The sequence below is a fragment of the Hippocampus comes genome, unplaced genomic scaffold, assembly GCF_001891065.2.
Source record: "Hippocampus comes isolate QL1 unplaced genomic scaffold, H_comes_QL1_v1.1 scaffold298, whole genome shotgun sequence".
Classification (NCBI taxonomy): Eukaryota; Metazoa; Chordata; class Actinopteri; order Syngnathiformes; family Syngnathidae; genus Hippocampus; species Hippocampus comes.
Genome location: NW_017805417.1, coordinates 715243 through 729984, shown reverse-complemented (window position 1 = coordinate 729984; position 14742 = coordinate 715243). Strand labels below are relative to the sequence as shown.

General features: G+C 44.3%; 1 protein-coding gene across 2 annotated transcripts in view; it reads right to left on the bottom strand.

The window, feature by feature from the left end:
* Window positions 1–375: 375 nt before the first annotated feature.
* Window positions 376–14742, bottom strand: part of acanb (aggrecan b) — a 16659-nt gene continuing 2292 nt past the window's right edge. The window contains exons 2-19 of one of the 2 annotated variants that reach the window (XM_019874024.1): window positions 9800–9878; window positions 8636–9019; window positions 7489–7663; window positions 7154–7281; window positions 6752–7045; window positions 6152–6343; window positions 5858–6032; window positions 5647–5774; window positions 5250–5543; window positions 5023–5154; window positions 4784–4891; window positions 4627–4656; window positions 3154–4590; window positions 2897–3055; window positions 2725–2807; window positions 2482–2626; window positions 1366–1548; window positions 376–1120 (exon numbers count right to left, since the gene is read on the bottom strand). In XM_019874024.1, coding sequence (XP_019729583.1) covers window positions 1050–1120; window positions 1366–1548; window positions 2482–2626; window positions 2725–2807; window positions 2897–3055; window positions 3154–4590; window positions 4627–4656; window positions 4784–4891; window positions 5023–5154; window positions 5250–5543; window positions 5647–5774; window positions 5858–6032; window positions 6152–6343; window positions 6752–7045; window positions 7154–7281; window positions 7489–7663; window positions 8636–9019; window positions 9800–9872 — 4191 coding nt within the window. In that variant the 5' untranslated portion in view covers window positions 9873–9878 and the 3' untranslated portion in view covers window positions 376–1049. Of the gene's footprint in view, window positions 1121–1365; window positions 1549–2481; window positions 2627–2724; window positions 2808–2896; window positions 3056–3153; window positions 4657–4783; window positions 4892–5022; window positions 5155–5249; window positions 5544–5646; window positions 5775–5857; window positions 6033–6151; window positions 6344–6751; window positions 7046–7153; window positions 7282–7488; window positions 7664–8635; window positions 9020–9799; window positions 9879–14742 lie in introns of both variants that reach the window. The other variant, XM_019874023.1, reaches the window with a different exon arrangement.

The window sequence follows — 14742 nt, the reverse complement described above, 5'->3', positions numbered from 1 at the left end:
CTTACGTCAAACTAACTTCCGTTGTGAGAATTTAGTTTTCAAAGCACACATGTCAAGATAAACTATTTTGAAAAGAGTTTATTTCAAACCCTACGCAAGAGTTGGAAAATGTAATCTTCAATAAACCATGATTTATTTATTTAGTTTGTGAACATCAAAACAATTTAGACTAGTCTTCAGTTAAACGAAACAAACACATTTTGCCAAACGCAAAGTAAAGTAACCTAAAGGCCATTTAGTCCTCGATGAAACCAACGTTTTTGTAAACATCAGACTGCAACATTTTGATAAGTGCTAATTAATAAACTATTAAACCCAGCTGTTTTGTAGTTTGATGGGGCTTTTTTTGCAAATCCAATTCAACACGCTTTCCTAAAACATCAAACATAATTCTGAGTCTTCAATGAACCTCACGAATGCGTTTTCCTAAAAATCCAAAAATGATTCCGTCATCGGTAAACCTTTCCTGTCCTCAATTTATTAGGGAGCAGTTTGTTCATAACTGTGAACCAGTTTATGGGGACAAATGGAATGTTGTGGGTCGAAACCCCCTCAAAACAAATCATAAAAAACATTGCCCTGCACTACATGAGTCTGATCATTGATGACGTCACTTGAGAATCACAGTGTTGGAATAAAATCTTTGAAAAAGTAGCCAGCGGGGAACAAAAAGTACAAACACAGACCCAGAAAAAAAAGGGCCAAAAATACAGCAACACGCTACCATTTGCAATCAATAACACTTTCAAAGGCTTCTGGTGACTCCTCCAGGAGTACTTGTGCATGGACAACATGAGTTACAGCTATAAATTATAGACTCTATAAATAAAATAATGTAAGTGCCTTCACTAAAGACACCGAAGGAGGGAACGTGAGTCAGTTGCATCTTTACTGTCTAAATGTGTTTTCGTGCTTGTATTTACATTGGAAGCTGAGCGGAATGCCTTTTATTTTTGGTCGGGCATTAGCGTTGGTGTCCACGAGAGGGGTCCTTTTTTTGTGATTCTCACTTGTACTTCATTCAGTCCAGCTGCTCAGAGGGTCTTCCTCTACTCCCGTCGGCTGCTGACTCCTCGACTTCTGCTCCTCACCGATCGTTTGTGTAGCCTGTTGCCGCCAGCTGTTGGAGAGAAAATTTTGAGTCGTGCGCGTATTGGCAAAACGAGAACAATTCAAACAGCATTTCTCCCTTCCGATGAAAGTCGGCAAAGGCTTTAGTATGATTAGATGCATCAAAAGCAGTGATGGCGGGCGCAGGGAAGGTATGCTAAAGACAAGTTTTTTTTTAACAATCAAAATTGTATGCCTGTTTTTAAATTAAGGAATATTTTTTGCACAAAATGGCCCCATAGTTGTAAAACTCACTTTCTGTACATTCCACTTGTGGACTCTCCCACTGTCCATTTTCCATACAACGTATGACAGGTAGGTGGCGCTGCGTGTAGCCCGCTTGACACTGGTAGCGCACTTTGGAGTTGACGGCGTAGCGATCTCTGGTGACGCCCATTGGTGAGCCGTGAGCCACCTCCGGGGGCGCTCCGCACCCCGCTGACGGGGAGCACAATGATAGAATGTAAAATGCTCTGAGATGTTTGACAGGCGCAATTTATTTGACTTTGTCAACTTGTGCAAAATGTATTTAAATGCCGAAGATTTGGTCACGTGCATTCAAAAGTATAGAGAATGTTAAATGGAGTTCAGCTCCACTCAACAGTATTTCTAGAGCACTTTAAAGCAACCACCGTTGTATCTGAAGTGCTGTGCATGGAGCAAAAATAATTAATACAACAATCAATAAATTAATAACAAAGACAGTAGAAAGCACAAAAACAGTGGAACTAAAAATCGAGTCTCATGCTGAGTCAAAATCCAAAGAATAAAAATTAGTTTTAAGACGAGTTTCATTCCAGAGAGAGGGAGTGGCAACGGAAAAGACTCGATCCACTCTGAGCCTCTGCTTCATTCTTGGTACCTCTAATAGTGTCTGGCAGTGAGGCACCAGGCAGGTGCGCCACGGTGAAGGAGCTCAGAGAGGTCAGATGAGGCCAGGCCACTTCAAGATTTGAAAACAAATAATAGAACCTTAAAAAGAACTCTCAAATGTAAAGGGAGCCAGTGAAGGGATGACAGAGTAGGAGTTCTATGCTCCCTCTTACGAGTACCAGTCAAGAGGCAAGCAGCAGCATTTTGGACCAACTGTAGATGGTTAATGGAGGAATTGCTGACTACAAAGTGAAGTGCATTACAGTAATCCAGCCGAGATGTGACAAAGGCATGAATAACTTTCAAAGTGCTCTGAGAAAGGAGAGGCTTGACTTTAGCCAGCTGCCTAAAATGAAAGGTAGTGGTGAATTTTAGGTTCATCTTAACTTATTGTGTTTTACCCTGATCCATGTATTCACCCTTGCACAAAGTCGTTCAGGATAATCCTGCCAAGGTTCAAACAAAGTACCAAGGACGTCACTCTGCATTAGTTCCTACCGGGTTGAGTCTTGCATGAGAAGGGAAGGTAGTAGTTGCAAGGAACGTCATTCCACTGGCCTCCTTCGTGCCCGATCATGACCACGCAGTCCTCCCCAGAGTTGAAGTAGTTGTCAGGTTGGTTAGGTCTCCAGTTCTCGTACGTCTGGGACGTCACAAATGTTGTAATAAGTGCTTATCTGCGAACTCTTGTTGTGCGCTGGCACAAAACCACAAGATCAACTTCAGTTTGTCTCAACTCACAAGAGCGCTGCCGTCTGTCCAGCGGAATTCATTCTGGACTTCTTTGTCGTTGAGACCGATCCACTCATAGTCTTGACCTTTGGCTGTCAAGCCAAGACAGATATTTCATAAACCGCTTCTACAAATATATGTTTGCATCTGAAATGGGCTGAATAAAAACGGTATCACTTACAGTTGAGAAACTGCTGCTCCTCTTCAGATCTGACGCTGACCAAGTGGGCATTGAGCTCCCGGCAACGCTGCTCAGCATCTGACCAGGTGTGTCTGTCAGCAAAGTGGAGGTAACAGCTTCCCATGAACTCCAACCAGCCCTCGGGACAACTATTAACAGCTGCAGGCAATATAAAAAAAGAAGCGTGACTTTGAAGCTCCATTATCTTTTTTTTTTTTTTTTGGCGGGGGGTGGGGGCATTATGACAAGCGCCTTACCCTCTTCTACCTCTGGCTCCTCCACAACAGGAGCGGTAGCCAGTGAAAACGATGGTGCAGTGGTTGGGCTGATGTAGGTAGGGTCTGATGTCATGACGATTACTGTGGCCTCCTCGTGCTCAGACGGTCCATTGTAGTCTGGGTAGGTCATAGTCGATCCAGGAGGAAAAGCTATAGAAAGCCCAGCAGTTGACGGCTTGTCACTGCCTGAGATTTGAAGATGGGTTCCTGAACCACTTTCCTGGCCACTTATTTCTACAACCCCGCGGCCCTCTTCTGGATGATGCTCCTGGGGAGAAACGATAACTTCCTTTATCCCATCATCCGTTAGAAAGATGATGTCACCTTCTGTCTGGGAAGGTTGGCCAGAGGCAGAACCGCTGCCTGAAACACCAGATGGAAAACCACTCGGAGCGCCACTGGGGAAACCGGATGCATAGGGTGGAAATCCAGACAACTCCTGATCTCCTGATGGCTGGACTGTTAAGTCAATGGCACTGTTGTCGGTAAAGGAGATGCCAGAAAATCCACTCATGCCTGACCCTGACATGGAGCCGGATCCAGACGTCGATCCTGATCCAGACATTTCAGCAGATCCATACAACTCCTGCTCTCCTGATTGATGAACTGTGAGGTCGACGGCACCGTTGTCTGTAAAGGTGATGCCAGAAAATTCACCGGAGCCCGACCCGGACAAAAAACCTGATCCGGAAATAGATCCTGATCCGGACATTTCAGCAGATCCGTACAGCTCCTGCTCTCCTGATTGATGAACTGTGACGTCGACGGCAACGTTGTCTGTAAAGGTGATGCCAGAAAATTCACCGGAGCCCGACCCGGACAAAAAACCTGATCCGGAAATAGATCCTGATCCGGACATTTCAGCAGATCCGTACAGCTCCTGCTCTCCTGATTGCTGAACTGTCAGGTCAACGACGCTGTTGTCTGTAAAGGTTATACCAGAAAATCCACTGCCTGACCCAGACATAACTTCTGATCCAGACATGCTTCCTGACCCGGACATACCTGAAGTCCACAACACCCCACTACCTAACTCCTGCTCAGTGAGGGTTGGGATCAACAGTTCTCTCTCCTTTCCATCCAGTATATTGATCAGAATTTCACCACTGCTGCCACTAATGTCTTCACTGCCACTAGCAGAACCTGATCCTGACACAAGAAATCCAGACCCAGATCCTGATCCGCTATAGGAGTCTCCAGAGGTGAAGATTGCACTGCCACCCTCTGCTCCTTGCGGATCACCAGAGGCAGAATGGTCTCCTGACAGGATGTCAGTGTGTCCACTGAAGGTGACGTCAAGTCCTGAACCAGAAGCTCCGCTCCCGCTGGTGGTGCTGGACTCGCCTGAGATTTGAAGATCCCCACTGGCTGAATGATCGCCTGAGATTTGAAGATCTCCACTGGCTGAATGATCGCCTGAGATTTGAAGGTCACCATTGGCTGAATGATCACCTGATCCAGATGCAGAACCATCAACTGAAACTAGAGTTCAAAATGGGAGTAAAAATAAATTAGCGACTGAATTTTGTTGTTCCAATGTGCCGTTACTGTGCTGTGATTTCAGAATCAGTACACGTTAAAGACCCATTTCATGTGCCTGAAGTCTTACCAGTAGGAATCGTTAGCTGGGTTGTGATGTTGGTCTTTTGGATAACCACTTCAATTTCTGTGATGTTTGCAATTGTTTCGGTGTCAGTGTAACCCACAGGAGGTTCAACTAAAATCAAAAAAGAAAATTCGGCATAAGAATAGGAGAATGGATTGGCCAAAACAGAAAGTACCTTTGAGGGTGAACTAAAGTAAAACAAATAGAAGTACAGACATCTGATTTTACAGATATAGTCTTACTAGTAGTCGTGGCATGATCAGCTGCAACCGTTGTCTTGCTGACAACATCCACTGTCAGTAATTTGTCAAAAATGGTTTCGCTGACAGTGTCAATGGTGGTTTTGCTGTCAATTTCAATGGTGCGTGTTTCAGCTGTAAAACACAGAATCCGGCAAGGAATCGTGAGTGACCGTCGGAGTGAATTGAAGTTGAACCCGACAGATGACTCCAGCCACACTGTTTCCTACCTTTGAAACAATAGGCGTCATAGCGGGAGTGCTCATCAGGAAATCCAGTCTGGTTGGGGAATGCATAGATGATGTGCACGCCCACCTGGCCTCCTCCACAGTAGGATCTGGAGGTTGTGATGGGATATCGGACACTGCGGTCCATCAGCCAACCTGGGCGGCACTTGTCGAGGCCTTGGTTCCACGCGGCATACATCTGCCCGGTTGTGGCCAGCGTGGTGTTGAGTTTCTCACAGTGCTGCACGGCCTCCTCGAAGGAGAAGCTGTCATAGTCGCTGGTGAAGAAGACCTCACCTTGAAGAGGAATGAAAGCATCGAGGAGTTGAAATGCCTGACGTGAAGACCTGAATGCGGTGTTGACAACACCTATGAATTTCAAGGATAACTGGGTCCTGACCTTCCAGACGTTCGACATAACAAAATACATCATAACGCTCTGTGTCTGGCCTCAGGCCATAGGATCGGACTCCCGGAAGGTGCAGCAGATTGCCCGCACAATTATCTCGGGGTGACACAATCGGATACCTGAGCACGAGAGAGATTTCTTTTAGTTGGTTTTTAAGACGCTGCTTCCAAAAACATGTGCGTTCATCCCACCACTAACACACCTCACGCTCTGGTCACCAAGCCAACCAGCGTCACATTGGTGCAGGCCTTTCTCAAAGGCTGCCTGTAGCTGCAGGGGGCTGGCAATGACTGCTCCAATACTCTTGCAGGCCTGTTGGGCCTCCAGAAAGGTCAGCGTGTAGCGACCTGTAATAGGTCGGTAGTGGAACACTACGCCTATTGGTGATTGGGGAGAAAACCAGAAAATTAGATTTGAGAACATTCTGGTCATCTTGTATCTTGAGCATTTGCAATGCACTGGCTACTGGGACATCAAAGAAGAACAGCAAGTTTACCGGTGGGACCCATGGCGGCATCTGTAAAAGGAGGTGAGATAGGCTTGGTGAGAATGTCCACACCACCGTGCTTGATCTCTTGACCCCCTGGGGGGGTTGTGAGTCCTGCATAAACTCCAGGGGCAGGGGTTATGCTCATGATGTCCGGGAAAGGAGTGATCCGGCCGGGAACTGCACCTTCGTCATCGCTACCTGTTCATGTGACAATGTTTTCGTTTCAGAACTATGTTTTTATTTTACAGATCAAGGTTTCCAAACATTTATTGAGCCAATTTTATTCCCTCACAAATGTATTTGTTTGGCATGTTTAGTTGAACGTGAGGCTATGATTCTGTTAGTGAATGGCAACAGGTGGATACAAAGGTCAATGGCTCTCTCGTGGAAGAGCATTTGATTGTTGTGCCTCTAACTATACATCACAGACCAATTGGGGTTGTTCTTGAGGAGCTGGGGTTCTGGGTTCCTTACTTAAAGGCACCTCAGAAGTGCTACAGTTACAGAATGTAGTTCTCAGCTGGTTTTAAACCTACAGTACATCTTAGACTCCATTCCTTCAACACAGTCGTTTACGTCCTTGCTAAGATTGAGCAAGTACAGTACCTTGGAAGCAGATAGCATCGTAACGAGAGCTCGTGATGGGGTATCCTGTCTGGTTAGGGAACAGGTAGACCGTTCTGACTCCCAAGAGGCCGCCTCCACACTGAGGCCTGGCAATGTTGATGGGGTAGCGTACACTCCTGTCGCCCAACCAGCCGGCATTGCACACGTCCATGCCGCCCTTCCAGGCCAGATAAAGCTCTCCGGTGGTGGCGAGTCGGGCACCCAGTTTATTGCACTGATCCTTAGCTTCGTGGAAAGTGAACTTCTCTACTGACATAGAGTAGAAGACTCTACCTGGGAGGAGAAACAGAGTCAATGAAATTTCCTGTCGTATATTAGTAATTCAGTATCGAAATTTAATTCGACCACGGTATTGTTTCGGAAACGTAGTTGGCATCGTACCAGCCATCTTCTCAGCAAAACAGTACACATCGTAAGTCTCGTTGACGTCTCTCACTCCGTAGGTTCTCACGCCGGGAAAGTTTTCCTTGTCTCCGTAGCATTCCTTCCGAGGCTCGTGGATGGGGTACCTCAAAAAGGACAGTAAAAGGAATTCAGTACCTGGACTCTGAGTTTGGAAGAGGGAGGTCTAGGACACAATTTATTCTTCCCTGTTATGTCATAAACCAGCTGCATCCTTGTACTTTGATGTGGTGAAAACTAACATTCACATGAGCTGTGTTGGAGTAGAAGGACAGAAATCCATTTTCCGTTTATTAGTGATGGAGGAATACTACCTAACAGTCTGATCAGACAGCCATCCTGCATCACACTGGTGGTATCCATCATCGTAGGCGGCCTGCAGTTGGGCAGGGGTTGCAATGGTGGCGCTGTTTTGGATGCAAGCGGCCTTGGCCTTCTCAAAGGTGAGGGTGTACCGGGTGGTGATGGCTCGATAGTGGAACACGATACCTGTGAGTCAGACATAAAGATGGAGACGGTTTACGCAGCCTAATCACATCTTACATGCACTGTTTAAATCTGACAAGTTGTGTTTCCACCATGCGGCACCGTTTACGGTACAGCTTGGAACCCCGATCCTGAACCTGTTCACCACAAAGACCGAATACCCTTGACCAATCTCACAGGTATGATGTCATAACAAAATTAAACAATGAAAGCCATCTAACTCCCTGTCCGTGGTCACCGACTCCAGCTCCACCGGGTGTATGCCAAGGCATTCCCAGACCAGCCGTGAGTCATAGTTTCCCCCCAGTGTGTCCGACGCCTGCCCTGAGGTCTCCTCTCACTTGGATAGGGCTCAAACACCTCACCAAGGAGGCATGCGGAAAATATGCGCTACCCACCTCAACTGGCTCTTTTTGAAATAGTCAAGCTACTGTCAGTCCCTCCAGGTTACAGAGCTTCTCACCTTATCTCTAAGGGTGAGCTCGAATGCTTTGTGAAGGAAACTTTGTATTCGTGATCTTCTTCCTTTCACTCCTACCGAAAACTCTTAACCGAAGGTAAGGGTGGGAATGCAGATGAACCAGTAAGTGGTCTCAGATTTACAGATGCCGAGGTTCAGCCCGGCTGCCTTACGCTCACCCTACTGTCAGTCGCTCCAGTTTACAGAGCTTCTCACCTTATCTCTAAGGGTGAGCTCGAATGCTTTGTGAAGGAAACTTTGTATCCGTGATCTTCTTCCTTTCACTCCTACCGAAAACTCATAACCGAAGGTACGGGTGGGAATGCAGATCAACCAGTAAGTGGTCTCAGATTTACAGATGCCGAGGTTCATCTGCCTTACGCTCACTTTTTACCGCAACTTGATACAAAACATTGACATCCACACTGAACTGAACCAAACTGTGATGCTAGATGGAAACAAGTCAAGCCCAAGTTCATTTGAAAGAGCGATCAGATTGTGTCTGCATGTCATACCCTGAACCTGGATGTCCACGGTGTCATAGTTGTCCTCGATGCCGTGCATGATTTCACAGCGGTAGGTGCCTGAGTCTTTGGACCTCAGCTCCGTGATCTCCAAGCTGGCGTCTGTGGACACCAGCGGGTAGTTGACCATTGTTACTCTGTCCAAGTACTCCCTCTCAACGTGGACTTTGCCCTCCGATGCCACCAGGATGGTTGTGACATTCTCTTTGGTGACGAAACTCCATTTGATGCGGTGGGAGAGTGGCGCGATGGTCGGTGCGCCTGGGTCACTGGCAGTGTTGTCCTGGAAGTAGCAGGGCACCACCACCTTGCCCCCCAGAAGTGGGCGGAGAGGCACCGCCGATGGGATGCTGACACGGAGTGTGCCGTCCAAGCCTGCGTGAAAGACAGGACCACTGTGATTTGCCAAATGGATACACCAAAAAGTGAAAAGCGATCGCTCCAGAAACGAACCTCTCGCAGCTAGTTAGCTTAGCTGCTGTTCTCGCCAGTGTGGAGGATTTATTTTGTATGACGCCAATCGACACAATAAGTGACCTAAATGCCACCTTCGGCCACAATCCACAGCGGGATCTTGGTTAAAGTAACTCGACACGGAGTGTGCCGTCCAAGCCTGCGTGAAAGACGGGACCACTGTGATTTGCCAAATGGATACAGCAAAAAGTGAAAGGCGATCGCTCCAGAAACGAACCTCCCGCAGCTAGTTAGCTTAGCTGCTGTTCTCGCCAGTGTGGAGGATTTATTTTGTATGACGCCAATAGACACAATAAGTGACCTAAACGCCACCTTCGGCCACAATGCACAGCGGGATCTTGGTTAAAGTTACTTCCAACTTCCTGAAAAGCGCAAGTGCGAATTGATTCGAACGTCACTCGCTGAGAATTAACACGAGTGACGAGTGGAGGTTTTCTGTGTGAGTCCGAGCCCTAGTATGGACTAATTGCCGGACCAAATATTGACACGGCAATGAATTGTAGCAGTATCGCTACAGTACTGTCTACTACCTACATAACCCGAATTTGTCTGTAGTCTATTACTAACCGATGTTAATTCAGCGGTGAAGTTGTAATTACAGTAAATATTTAGGTCTGACGTGTGACATTTCAACTGCATTGCATTTCAGGTCACGGAAAGTTGAGTGTGGAACAAACATACCATCTTGGTGTGCAAATGATGTCGTTGCTGAAATGAAGGGCAAAGAGACACACAGCAGAAGCAGGGAAGTCATCCTCACCTAAAGAAAACAAAACATTTAGTTGCCAACATTTTTTTTTCCAAAATATTTCTCTGCTCTACGGATTGTATTTCTGTTCCAATATTTTTATCTTGTCTGGCCCCTAAAACTCCCTTTTCGAATGCTTATGTACTTTCTGATTTATAATCATTGCCCCAATATTTTGGCACCAATTGAAAAAAAACACTGCGAGGCTGTGTGGTGTATTCATCCATCCATTTTCTGATCCGCTTTATCCTCAAAAGGGTCAAGGGTCGCGGGCGTGCTGGAGCCTATCCCAGCTGTCTTCAGGCAGCAGGCGGAGGACACCCTGAACTGTTTGCCGGCCAATCGCATGGCACACAGAGACGAACAACTGTTCGCGCTCACAATCAAAATCAACCTGCCATGCGTGTTTTTGGAATGTGGGAGGAAACCAGGAGGTACCCGAAGAAAAGCCGCGCAGGCACGGGGAGAACATGCAAACTCCACACAAGAAGGCCGCGGCCGGAATCGAATCCTGCACCTCTGTACTTTGAGGCCGACGTGCTAACCAGTCGATCACGGTACCGCCCTTCCCAAATACATTTCAGTTATATTTAACTTTTTAGTACAAAACATTTGCATTTAATATTTGACAGTTCTTTGTCTTTAAACTTCGGCATGTCCAATTTATGTGCAATAAATCTCAATTTAACCACAATTTAAGTCCATTTAAAAATTTGCCTGAAGCACCGTGACCGTGCTTAGTGTTTGGGTGGCTTACAATAACGTCAAGTCTTGTAGGACAACAACTCAGTTCGGTGAGATGAAATATTGAAAAGTCAGCGGTTCGTGCAGACAAAGCGCGATGTGTTGAAAAGAACGAGCGCCTTCAGGCGAGCCCTTGATGTTCTCGGCCGTGGTTCTTCAGGATATGCGCACGTTTGCTCAGCTACTTAGAGTGGAAACATGACATCATTTGGGAGGACTGAACACCGAACGGCTCTGTGTGGCTGCCAAGGCACAGAAAATGTCTTAAGTGGCTCAAATAAGTTGAGACTAAATACGATTCATTCCGCTTAAATGCATTTGCAGCACAAGTCATGCTGGATGGGGATTTTTTTTTTGTTGGAATCAGCTCAGAAATACGAAAGAAATTGACTCTGTCGCCGTCTGGCGTCAACAATCATACATACTGCAGGCTTTTGACATTGGAGATGCGAGACAATTTATGTATTTATTTTTGTTACATCAAGAAAAAAAAACTAATTGAAATTTTTTGTCGAATATGGAATGATGGAATTTTGTACGTTGATACTCCAAAATATAAAAAAATATATATTTCTGCACTTTCAAGATTTTTTTTTTTTTTTTTTTATCAAGCTTTCTTTTCACTCTCTTGTCAGTACTTTCTGGATTGACTTTTGTTTTCTCCTTCCAAATATTACGTAGGTATTTTCTATTAGTATAATTTATGTTTGTTTTGACAAATTCCTCACAAACTAGATTAGACAAAGTATTATTACTTGGAGTTTAATGAACATTAAAAAAATTATTCGTTTTTCAAGAAAACTGTTACTTCATAAATTAATTGATTTTAAAATATTTCTTTTTTATTTCCTTTCTGGCGTTCGAAAAGATTTCTCTCTACTTTCTGTATTTTATTTTTCTATTTCTATTTTTTCTAGTAGTTTATCTTGCTCAAATGCACATAAATAGAATACACAAATAGTCGCAGTTCACGTAATTATTTCTTGGTTTTACAAATCACCAAAAACATGCACCCCACCCTCCCAACGTGTTGATTTCTCAATAAAAAAAAAAAGTCACATTTTTTCAGAAAAAACATCGTCTACTCATGGGAATGAATTCATTGTAATTTCACTTTTCCCCCCCTGTAATTACATCGCGATTTTGTGACAAATGGCCAGTAAAATGCTCACACTGCGTGTGACCACCGGAGGGCGCTCTACTTTAAAGAGAACTTTTTTTAGACATGTTGCAAACTCAAAACCGGCAAAGGTGACCCAAAAGCATATGTAGGGTTAAACTTATATGGGCAACAAGGACATTTTGAACATTTCCAACAAGGCGCAGTGTGTTCCCGTTCTCCGCAGAGCCAGAGTGCACAAGCGAGGTAAAGAGTTCTCTCCAATAACAAACACAAAGTCAACACCTCGTGCGACTGGCCTAAAAGGCTCATTAGGGGAAGGAGGGGGAAAAAAGGACAACTTTGCCATTTTAGTCACTGCAATCACGTATTTCCTGCAAATAGGTGAGACTGTATACTCAACTGCAGATGGGCGGAACAACTGCTTTCGGCAAACATGTTTTTGGACGAATAGTCGACAGTGTGGGTGGTACACAGGAGTTGATTTCAAGCGAAACGCAACTGGTTAAAAAAACGAAACAAAAAGGATGATCCACGGAACAAGTTTTTCATCAATCTGTGCCTTTTAGGTGCTGCTGTTTTGGTTGGCATTTGAGCAGAACTGGGCTTATCGGACAAGGAGGACACTTATTTTTCTATTGTGCAGGATTTCATTGTCGTAGCAGTGTTCACGGCCATCATGGAAAACTCCAGGAAAGTGTTTTGACGCATCACGAGAATCGAGCTGGAACTTTATAAAGAAAAAAAATTAGCAAAAAAAAAAGAAAAAAAAGGCAGTTTACATCAATGACAAATTCTTCTCATGTTACACACGAGTTTTCTTCACGTAACAATTTGTTCCTTACAAATTATGAGTTTTAATGACCACTGAAAATTTGTCACAAATTAAGGTTGTGATAAGGCAGATTTATTCTCATAATTTATTTATTTAAATTTAAAAACGCTTTTATTGCCAACTTTTTCACTCTCACAAACATATTTTTTTACAGTACACAAGTCAATAGATTGATTGTCATGAATTTCAACAATTTTGTATTGTAATTTTCCGACTTAAAAGTTTTTATGATGAGAAAAATGCGTCTCGCAAAAGATTTTCAAAACAATTCAGTCACAATTTTTTTTTTTTTGGAAAGTTGTGACTGTTCCCCTCAAATCCAAAAGGATAATTTAGTCATGTTGTGGGCTAACTCAATTTTGTCTCCTTTTTAAGGGAAGTGAATCAAGAAAAGGCACACCTTGCAGACGAATACTGGTCAAATTAAGGTGTAGTTCTTACATTGACATATAGGGGCGGTCGTTGAAACACTGTGCCAACTCCCATTTCCAAGATGGCCGCACCCGTGAAAACAGATATGAATTCCAGCAACAAAAACATCCCTCAAAGTCAAGATCAGCCAAAGTAGTGCTTTGGTGCATCTGCACCTTACTCGAAGTGAAAGTCATTTATCATCCTTCATGAAATATTAATACATTTGGCGGAAATCTGGATGCCCTCAACTGTTTTTCAAATCTCAGTTTGTTTCCTTGCTTTAAGGCCGTGGTGTTCAAACTGAACCCAAGAAGGGTTTTTTTTTTTGGGGGGGGGGCAGAGTGAGAACTGAAAGTGTCGAAAATATAAGTGCCACCTCATAAATAAATCTGCGACCCTCAAACAGAATCGGATAGACACCCTTGCTTTAAAGTAACCTCCGTGATGCTGACCAGGGTTCAAATTATGAAACTAAAAATCAGAACACCATTCAGTTGTGGATGAAAAGTTAAAGCATGAGCCAAGGTGAATAGCCAAGTCTCAAATCATTATATTTGTCAAAATTGTGTAATCTAAGGAAAACCACAATTTATCTCTCCAACAAGTATCAATTTTTGTCCCCTCCAAAAATCAACTCTCACAAAATGTTCAATATTGAGGTACTATGTTTGTCCTGCATACCATTCCAAATCCACCCCAAAATTAAGGTCAATTTACATTGTAGTATAAAACCCAATGTAAGTGCAACTAAGACATGTCTGCCATCTAGTGGTGAACAGTGATAATACAACTTAAAACTACCGTCAACCCCTGCATATTCCCAGCTCCGCAACCGCAGAGTCACATACACTATGTTTGTCCTGCATACCATTCCAAATCCACCCAAAAATTATTTGGTCAACTTACATTGTAGTATAAAACCCAATGTACGTGCAACTAAGATATGTCTGCCATCTAGTGGTGAACAATGACTTTTTTTTTTTTTGTGGGATTTTTCCTCCTTATTTCCAGCCAAAAAAAGAGTACAGTATTGTATATCTAAAATACATATCAATCCTACCGTCAACCCCTGCATATTCCCAGCTCCGCAACTGCAGATTCACATACTGTATTTGCAGATATATCTTCAATTTTTTTGGTGGGATTTTTCCTCCTTATTTCCAGCCAAAAAAGAGTATTGATTGTATATCTAAAATACATATCAATAAGTTTTGAAACTGAAGATGCTCGCACCCATTTGGAGGAGCGGTATTTGATTGACAGTTGAACAACAGACACGCCCACATCACCTCCAAATGGAGAAAACGGCTTGAATATTCCCGATTCTGAAGCCTCATTTTAGACAATTTTTTTTTTTAAACACGACACTTGACAGCGAGTCTCCTGCAATTATGACAAGCGACCCCACTCGTTGTCGGTGGCTCCATTAAAAACGATTTTCCTCATTGAAGCTCATCAAGAATCATGGGGGCTGGCTTGGTGGTGCGGCCGCTCCCCACTTGGGTCACTGTGGTATGTTCCGCTTGCAGCCGAGGTGATGGGCAATGAGGCCTTGGTTTGTTCCCGCTCTGGACAGGGGCAGGGCTTTTTGGGAGGGGTGCAGCCCTGCCAATCACTTGACAGCGAGTCTCCTGCAATTATGACAAGCGACCCCACTCGTTGTCGGTGGCTCCATTAAAAACGATTTTCCTCATTGAAGCTCATCAAGAATCATTGCCTTCAAATGAAGTGACTCTCCACAGTGTGTTCATTCATTCGATGGG